The 10,134-nt window shown below is 45.1% G+C and overlaps 1 protein-coding gene across 1 annotated transcript; it reads right to left on the bottom strand.

Moving 5' to 3' along the window:
* Window positions 1-7,371: 7,371 nt before the first annotated feature.
* Window positions 7,372-10,099, bottom strand: nol12 (nucleolar protein 12). Its single transcript, XM_063903015.1, has 6 exons — window positions 9,897-10,099; window positions 9,129-9,234; window positions 8,996-9,044; window positions 8,745-8,890; window positions 8,485-8,582; window positions 7,372-7,800 (listed from the first exon to the last, which is right to left on the bottom strand). Exons 1-6 carry the CDS (start codon window positions 10,004-10,006, stop codon window positions 7,638-7,640), a joined length of 672 nt encoding a protein of 223 aa, XP_063759085.1. The 5' UTR covers window positions 10,007-10,099; the 3' UTR covers window positions 7,372-7,637.
* Between the last annotated feature and the right edge of the window lie 35 nt (window positions 10,100-10,134).

The following is a 10,134-nucleotide window of genomic DNA, read 5'->3' as shown; positions in this document are numbered from 1 at the left end:
AAATAAATGTAGTAGAGTAAAATTGTGATAATACTCAATTGTACTTCAGTAACTCTACTTAATTACAGTAAATTTACTTAGCTACTTTCCACCACGGGCTATAAAACCAGTGTTTGGGGGCTGAAGGGGGTCCGGTGGGATCCCCAGCTACATGAGGTTTAATAGTTCTCTGGATTATTGCAGCCACAACTGTTTTGTTAAGAAAGAAATGTGCACAAAGTCCTGTTTAATATGACCTGTCACTCTCCTCCTCTCCTCGTGGACCAATCGTCTCTACCTTGACACAGAAAAGTATTTCCAAACTTTCCACACAAACGGAACAAAGTGCTGGATTTTTCTGACTGAAATTATTTTGGATTTTTCAAACAAAGTGGCACTCCCCCCCCCCCCCCCCACCCCCACCTCCAAAATCCTCTCTTGGTAGCTGTTGGTTTCAGTTCAGGAATTTCAACACATGCCCCAGCAGACCACAATTGACAAAGCTCAGTCAGTCTTATGAAATGCCTGTAGGGTGTAGGTGAAGTCTAAGTAGACATGCAGTCAGCAACCAGTCGTTTGAACAGTTAAAGTGTAGATACACTGCAGATATGCCAGCCGGTTAGGGTGCCAAGTATGTAAAATCTTTACAGTTGTCAACAGGATCTGTGTGAACGCTAGGCAATCTGCCAGCATGTCTTGTAAATATTTAACAGAAAGATACCATATATTGAAATAAGAACGAAGGGCAATGAACTTTTATTGAAGCGTATGTGCTCTGGGTTTATTATGTTCACAACTATTAGTAATCAGCTGCTCCCTCGCCCTCCATATGGCACGATGGGAGACACGATATTTCCACTTACATACATAGACACACAGATTATATCACATACCTGCATTTGTTCTGATCTGTTGTGGTTACCTTTCCAAGAACTTCCCTCATCTGCAGAGGGACTGCCAGACCTCTGAAAGGGAACAGCTTGTAGGTAAGAGGATAATAAATTGTGCAAAACAGGGAAGCCTCTGGAGTTTCCCATCCACAGGGTTTTGTATGTTGATGTGGGAGATGTGGTTAAGCATTAACATGGCATGCAGGTGGAAACAACACAGCTGCATTGTACAGTGTTTGTGCTCAATTTCCAGCCCCTTTTATCGTCCAGCCACCGTCTATGCTTTAAAATGTCAATGTCTGGTTGCATTTCATATTCTCCTAGCAGCATTTAGTTTTATCGATGTTCCTCGGCTAATTCAAACAGCTAATTTAACAAACTAAGATGAATATTGTCAGCCTTTGTCCAGACCAGCGTACCTGCAATGATGTGTAGGACTGAGCTCGGGAAAGATACCCACTGCCACCGTAGTGCCAGTCTCTCTCAGTCTCCCCTGTTTCTTCCCACTCTCTGGAGGGATGCTTGCTGAGGGAATGGCTGGAATAACACAACCAAAAAGTCATCGATATGTCTGAAATTGCCAAATGTATTCAATCTATTGGTGTGGAAGAAGCAGAGCCATCTAGATTAACCACAACCCTCATGTTACACAACGTATTGTTAACTAATATGTGTAATGTTAACAAGCAACGCGCGTTTAAAGGGACACATTTTGCATATTTATGTTTAAATTCCCCCCTGAAAAGCTCTCGTTTCAATCTTTGTGATGTATATATGGAAGCCCATTTATGCCAATGTGTGTTAGACTTTATAAATACAACATTTCTCAAAGTATTGTGTAAGTGTCTCCAAATAATGAGATGTTTTCAGAAAAATACAAACTTAAAGAAATGTATAAGAAACTTGAAATGCCGGGCAATAATTCATGTCTCTCCTAGTACCTGGAACCAGGCATTTCAGGATCTTTCTTCATAACAAGGCTATATTTTCTTTTAGTGACGCTATATGGGCTTCCATAGACCTGTATGTCTGACCTGGCTGGTTTAAAGAGCTCCTGTCTCCGAGAGGGTTGCGGTGTCTGAGGCCGAACCATATGGCCTGGCCCTTCTCTCTGATGGATCATTTTGACCTTCGGCACGTCGGCTAGCATGGCATACTCCTCCCTGTTTCGTCCTGTGGACCCCGTCGACATCTGGCCCGACTCTGAGGACTCAACGGAGCTCTGGGAGGAGGTATGCATCCGCAGTTGAATCTGAGGGGAAGGAGAAAGGCTTCGTACTCTGTGGGAAGGCCTCTTTTCGATAGGGGAAGGGCGGCGACCCTCATGACGGCGACCCTCATGGCGGCGACCCTCATTAAGGCGACCCTCATTAAGGCGACCCTCATGAAGGCGATCCTCATTAAGGCGACCCTCATGGCGGCGACCCTCATGGAGGCGACCCTCATGAAGGCGACCCTCATGAAGGCGACCCTCATGAAGGCAATCTTCATGGTGGCGATCCTCATGGCGGCGACCCTCATGATGGCGATCCTCATGGCGGCGATCCCCAAGGCCACGTCTACCCATCCCGGATCTGAAACTGCCGGGACTCGTAGGTTCTTCCAAGGTGACGAAAGTTGTTCTGCTGCCGTTTGTGGTCCGTCTGGAGGGGGAAGAAGCACGAGATGCTGACGAGCTGCGGAGGGAATGAGTCGACTCCCGCAAGGAGTGTGGTGAGCGATTGGAGTCAGGTTTTGAGTCATGGTGAGTGTGTTTTCTCTGAAAGGAATGACTTGAATCTCCATTGGTGGCATTTCTTAGGATCGAGTAGCCCGGTGCGTCACCGTTCCCTATTCTAGCGGGAGAGGAGTTGCGGCTGATGAGATTCTTGCTTTTAAGGGAGCTGCTAGTTTCTGTTTTCCGCGGTGAGGGCTGATCGGGAGTATCATAGTTTTTCCTTGAGGGCAACAAAGTGTGGCTGTCACGACTTTTGACAGTACTGTTTACTTCAGACTTGCGTAGCAGGGACTGAGAAGGAGCTTCATAGCTTCTCCGAGTGGGGGAGGAGTTGCGACTTTCACGACTACGGCCATGTAAAGAACCAGTGGTGTCTGTCTTCTTAAGTTGATAAGGAGTAGGGGTTTCATTGCCTCGCCTTCCAGGAGACGAACAACGGCTGTCACGACCTCGACTACCAACGGCAGGGCTTGATTCAGTCTTACGAAGCACAGACGGACTTGTCTCATAACCTCGTCTGGTTGGAGACACGATGGGGCTTTCGTATTCTTGGTCATTCAGTCCATTCTTAGCTGTTGAGTTACGTAGCAGAGCCTGGCTTTCAATATCATACCCTTCTCTAATGGGGGAGCCACAGCGTCCATGGTGACTACGTCCACTTAGAGACATAGTTGATTCAGTTTTGCGAAGAGGGGATTGGCTAGACACGCTGTAACTTTTCCTTGGTGGTGAGTATTTGTTACTGTCACGCAGACCGTCAGAAGATCTCCTAGACGGAGACGAGTTGCGACTGTCACGCCCACGTCCTTGAGATGAACTGCTGGTAATTTCACTTTTGCGAACAGACATTTGTCCCGAAAGTTTAGAGTCCCTTCTTGAGGGGGGTGAGCTTATGCCATCACGCCCCCGGGCACTCAAAGACCCATTTGCTTCAGTTCTCCTCAAGGCACTCCGGAAATCAGAAACTGTGCTGGACTGGGATTTGACTGGACCAGCAAAAGATTTGAAGTTTCTCGGTAGAGTTCCTGACTCAACACGTTGCCCATTTGTGCCTTGCAAGGGATTTCTGTACCCTGGCTCCGTCCTTTGAGAACGCCCTCCACCGTCAAAGTTGTTCCCGCTGAGGGAAGCAGTCGACTCACTGCGTCTGAACGGTAGGTTTCCACGTGACGGAGAAGAAGAGCGAGACTGGAGAGCTGACACTGGCCTTGAGGACTCAAAACGTCCTGACTGCTGATAGGAAGAGACTTGAGGGGAGGGGTTTCCCCGGCCATATGAACTGTTGAACCCTTTTCGCCCGGTGGAAGCCAGCGACTCCGCTATCTTAAAAGGGGTAGGACTCGGAGAGCGAGGGCCGACCTGTGCCTCAACCTCAACGGCAATTTCATAGGGGTCAGGAGGAAGGATTTCCACATCCAGCTCATCGTAGAAAGTGTCCGGCGCCTGCCTTTCAGAGGCCACACCAAGATTAGGGTTTCTGAATGGGATGGTGTCTTTTGGCTCTATGCTTCTGGTATTGAAGAGAGGATGTCCTCTCTCAAAATGGCGGTAAGGAGACGACGGGCTGTGATCACGGAGGGAGCTGGCACCCGTTGCCTTCCCCAGGGAGAAGTACCCACTTTCCCGCTTCCCTCTGTCTTCTTTAAACCCTGGAAGAAAATGGATTGTGACAGAAATAGAAACAAGGGGTAGGGGTAACAGAAATAAGAGATGTGCACATTAAAGATCAACTACCAGAGGTTTCCTGACACTAACTGAGCTACTATATTGTATTACTTGTAATTGTTCTGCGACACCTCAGCTGGTGACATCAAATAGTATTGCCAAGTAAAGAACACCTTAGGCTGTAACTGGATATGGATTGGTCAAGTGCTGTAAGTCATAGGTTTCCTGATGGTTCTGGTGCGCAGGACTCATGCTTAGACATATCTCTTTGTGCCCATGAAATTGTTGAAGCAATGGGCCACCGAAAAGAAGGTCAGCTTTCATGTACCTGATTGACTACCAAAGTTGTCTCTGCTTCGAGCTTCGTCCATCCATGCCCGAGGGTTGGGCCGATGGGGTGGAGGGTCGAGCCGGGTCATGCCAAGTTTGGTCGAACGCCGACGGATCGGCAAGTATTCGTCCTCTGCACTGATGGAGCCACTAAAGTCTTGGTAGTCACGACAGCTATAAGGAAGAGGAAGAGGAAGGTAGAGGTAGAGAAGCAGCAGTCATCAAAGGTACAACTCCAGCTAGATATTATCCCCATCCAGTACCTGTCAGTGCTGTCGTCGTCGTCACCGTCGCAGATATAAAGCTCACAGTCGGGGCTCAGGATGCAAAAAGAGCTTTCCCCATAACCAACACGGCCTCCGTTGACATCACAGTAGCTGCTCACCACCGACAGACAGTCTGAATCCTCCTGATAGGATGACAAGGTTGGACAGGGACCAATCAGCAAACCCAATCCCTCCAGAAGCAGAGGAGGAACAGATGGTACTCTGGACAGTCGCTGTAACTCCTAACAAGGCTTACCAAATGTCAATATGACACTCAAAATCCCCAATTTCTTCTGTCTGGCTCCATCTTCTTGAGTCCAGGGTTAGCTGTGTCCTTCCCCTCTGTCCTCTCTGACTCACATGTTGAGCCTGCCGTTCGATTAGGGTTACACCTCTGTAACTCGACCTGGCTCACGGCTTTCCTCATTAATTTTTCATCCCTTTTTTTCTTGACATAAGGCCTTCTCAAAGCCTTAAGGAGTCTTATACGGGATCTGAAGCCGTGACTTCACTGTCTGTTAATGTCAGAAATTGGCATCCACCCCTCGATGAAACTACAGGTGGGCTGCTAAGTGGAGATATTTGGTACAACCACAAACTAGAAGACATAACTGCAACCAGACAACAGTGGTTATATCACGGTAGGATAACTAGAAAGAAGTACACATGCCCATCCTTACTGTGCGTTGCCCCTGTGTCTAAGATTACAAGTGGTTCCCAAGAGGGCAGTAAGTGATCCAGCTTCGTTAATTTATAATAGCAGCCACTGCTCTCATTCTACGTCCCTGACCTTTTCTTTAATTTACTCACGAGACACAAAGACTCATACACGATCTCATGAACTGTGTTTACATCTAGGCTGTAAATTAAAAGGGGTTCTCAATTTCTTTGTAAATCAACATTGACTTTTGGGTCAAGTAAGAAGTTATTTGTTCTACTTTAATTATTCTCTTTTCTGAATGTTTGAATTCGTGTGCATTATTTCTGATCTGCACTACAGGAGAACTTATTCTGTTTGCCCTTGACTCAGTATCTATGGTCTTTCTGACATCACCTGTGACTTCTAATGCACTCACCTTTCTTCAGGTTCGGCTAATCCCATTACTCAGCACATATTCTACTCCTGCCATCCCATCTGTACACTGCTCTCCTCTCTTACCTTGCTGCTGGTGTCTCTTTCCTCTGCCTGGGATGCGATCGGTGTTAGAAGCACGCCTTTCACCGATCCGATCCCAGTGACAGCCCCAGTTTTTGCCCCGATTCCCGTTTCTTTTGAAGGTTTCGGCTGTGCTGCTTCCTCGGTGGTGCTAACCCCTGTGCCGGTGTGCAGGTGCTTCTGGCGCAGGCAGTCGTGGCAGCGGGAGGGGTCGAAAATGTTGGGCTGGAACTTGGGGCAAATTGGCTCATCGTTGGAGATGGGCATGGTGAGTCCGGAGGGGTAAACTGCCCAATCATTGCAACCCAGAGAAACACTGGGGACGAGCAGTTGCACAAATATAAATAAATGTATCTTGAACCTCGTTGGGAGATGCTAAAAATTATGAAATGTGTGAGCAAGAGCATGGCTATTATCATCTTGAGAAGTAAAAGAAACTGGACACAGGTGTAATTATTGAGCAGCAGCTCTGAGTGAATACTAAAGAGGATGTTTTATGTCATGGTTCATTGAAGATCTATGGCAGAACTGTGAAGGTAGGTCATAGCTAATCACTGTGGAGGACAGTGAAACACAATCCAGCCAGAACCCTGCCTAAAGCTTCCTCTCAGAACAGTATCACTACTAACCACAAGGCACATGTACTGTAATTTACAAGAATTTACAAATAGCACAACCTGCAGAAATTGAAATCCTATCAAGACTGTGAAAAGTAGGACCTTTTTTTGATATAGAAATGATAAGAATGTATGAGCATTACCTGACAAGAAGCTCCCGTTGTCAGCTCCTCTTTGTCATTATGAGTCTGAGGGTAAACTACCCATCAGACCCCCATCGAACACATGCCTCCTCTTCCCCATGCTCTCTATCCTTCGAGCTGCCGAACCCTCAAATCAATCCGATTGGCTGATCTAACAATGAATGAAACTGAAGCATCTGTGGCGGCCATTGTGGATCTCGGTTAACACTTCAGAGACCCTGAAACAGACACTGAACCAGAGCCAACATGGAGCCAGTGGCCTGCCCGGCTGCTTTTGAGCGGTTGTATTAAATATCACGGGCTTTAGAAAGCTAAATGAAACGCTCATGCTAGTGACAGCTGGCACACGCTGGCTCAGGTTAACGTAAATAAATAAACACAGGTCAGGGGGGGTTAACATACATTCACATTGGCTCTGTGCTCCACAGGTTCTAGAATAAGCTGGTTGGGATCACACACACACATAGGTAGTGCTGAGCTGTGAGGAAACACACAGCTCAGGGTTGGTTTCCTGATGTTCTGCAGAGGATGTTGACCACAGCGTCAGGTTTCCTATCAAACAATAGCATGACAAAAATTCCACACGGACAGTTTGTGCATCACAAGGTCACTTGTTAGCAATCTTTTATTAGTGGAAATGCAGGTGAATACAGTAAACATTAAAGAAAGGACACGGCAAAAACTGTTTTTGAACAGGATATCAAGAGGCAGGGACACACAGAAATGTTTCAATGTCCATGAGTGAGCATCCATATAAGCTTGTGTCTGCAGATGTTGCAGAATAAACACATCCTCCTCGAACACAGGAGCTTAAAGTCATTTTTTTCTCGACAGGCTCCTGACACATGAAGTCTCTTCACCAATCCCAACCCTTTCACTCGTTTGGATTGTGCACCTTTTTCCCCGTCAGTCGCCGTCTCTGCCACTTGCCTCTTTTTTTACTCTGAGTCGTGGTGCGCTTCTTGTCTGACGTTCGGGCTTTCCTCTTCTGCTTCTTGCAGGTGAAAGTGGTGAGGGACTTATTCAGGGAGCGGATCCTGTAGCAGCGAGGGGGGGGGGGCGGGGGGGGAAGAGGAGAAAAAATAGAAATGCAGCTGTGAGAACGGCTGGAGGAAGACGGGCAGACGAATGGAAAAAACATCTGAAGAAAGACACCACTGACTCAGACTGACTCTGCGTTTATCTGATGTGTCGACACAATTTAATCTGTAAAAAGGTCATAAACACTTATTCTGTCCTCTGTTATTCTACTTCTATAAATACATTTTCAAAAGATCCCTTATCCTTTTGTTGTTAGCATGCAAGCTGGTTTTCCTAAAGCGAAGAAATCCACAACATCCCTGTTGTAGTTCGGTATGATTCAGAGATATAATACAGCCTTTAAAACTACAGAAATTCAGGTTTATACTTCTTTGATGCACCGACAAATATGAGAAAATGTGGCGTCCTTAACTGGACTAAGTTATAGATCTTCCCGATTAAATTTGCAGACATTTCTGGACAGATTGGACCCATTAATCTTTCACATTACAGTTTTGAAACCTTTGAAAACGTTTTGCGAGTTCATTTTTAATCCCCCTTTCTTTTAGTTCTATACATTTGTATAATTCATCTGTTGTCCTTTGTACTTTTGTTTGTCAGAGCCCAAAGTGATGTCTGAAAAAACAACACAATACATTTCATGGAAGGGAAAAAAACCTCATTCATGACGAACAGCTTACTTTTTGTTCATGATTGGATTCCCAGATTTTCTTGGCATTGCTCTAGTTTGCTCCCTCGCCTCCTCTTCTTTTTCTTCATCCTTGCCCTCCTCATCATCCTTGGAAATGAAAAGATTCTCAGTGTTAGTGGAGTTGTATTTGCATCAGTTCATAGCTTTCAGAGAGACCACATGGAGCTATGAGCAGTTAAACCGGTATAATTGAGCCTGATAAAGAAAACACTTTAGGCTGTTGAGAGAAACGGAGGCTTTTCTGTTTACCTCCGTTGCTGCGGGTCCGAGCAGGTGAGCTCCTGTGAGGTCAAGATCACTGATGGTTGTCACGGTGACTGTGTGGTTGGGATGATCGTACTGCACAGACTCTGTTGTAGCGGTTATTGCATCTTCCAGATCATCTTCGCATTCCTCTGAGAGATGGAATCAAGAGGTAAGAAAATGACTAGAAGTCCAGATTTTCAAGACTTATAAAGAAATCAGTAAAAACCAGCAAGAGACTTTTGTTTTTAACTCACCTAGAGCATCTGTCCTCTCCTTCAGCAGCCTTAGGTATTCCTTATGCCTCTGAAAGCAGAATGCAAAACATTAAATCAGTTCATCCTTTCTTTAGACAGATTTAAATGTTGTGCTCTTTTATATCACACTCACTTCTTCTCGGACTCTGATCTGCTCCTCCTTGATTTTCTTTTTAATTTCTGCCACTGCTACTTTTCTCCTCTCCACCTTACGTTTATGGAAACCGGTTAAATAGTTCCTGCCAGGGCAGAAGAAAAGAAACAACTTAAAGAAACATGTCACCTGTTTAAGTCCCTGCAGGTTTGTGTAGCATAAAGTATACATGACAGTAATTAAAACATATTCTAACTCAATATTCAAACCAAATCAAGATAAGTCTGCCTTTTTTAGGTCTATTTGTTATTAAGTTATTCAGAAAAACAACAAATAATGAAACCTACCTTGGAGTTTTCTATCGATTGAATTAAAGACATATACTAATTAATCGATTGTCAAAATAGTTGCCAATGACTTTTCTGTTCCACAGCATTCATAACAGAAAGAATATAACAGGTTTAAACAACAACACGAAGATCCAATTCTTATATTTTACTGTACACTGAATTGTCGTTAAAATAAAGCCTTCTTTGATTATAATTAAGCTTTGTTTTTTTGGAAAAGCAATATTTGACAAACTGCTGAACCTGTTAACATTTATATATTTGCACGTTTTGCTTTTATTCTGGCATAACAACCAGCACATGTGACATCATGTAGATACCATTGCAATGTGTAACAACCTCAAACATATAAGTGACTGAAAGCTCACGCTAACTTGTTATTAAGTTAGGAACATGCTAATGCTAAGCTGCTAGCTCACATTAGCACTGTGCTAACGCCGCTGTCAGCAGACTCACTTACTCTCTGTCATTGTCGTCAAACGACACGATGCACTTGTTCTCTCTTTTCTTGGATCCGGGCTTAAATTTACCACCTTTGAAATTATTGTTGTGTTTTTTGAGATTTTTCATGATGCACACGTGAGTTTACTCCACAGTACTTCCGGCGTCTGGGTCTGGAACGTCTAGAACGTGTCCGACTAGAAACATGTAGTTCGAAGCTCAACGTTCCGCCCGCCATGACCATCTGGGACAACTTA

This window comes from Eleginops maclovinus, chromosome 16 (genome assembly GCF_036324505.1).
Source record: "Eleginops maclovinus isolate JMC-PN-2008 ecotype Puerto Natales chromosome 16, JC_Emac_rtc_rv5, whole genome shotgun sequence".
NCBI lineage: Eukaryota > Metazoa > Chordata > Actinopteri > Perciformes > Eleginopidae > Eleginops > Eleginops maclovinus.
This window is presented reverse-complemented; position numbering and strand designations above follow the sequence as displayed.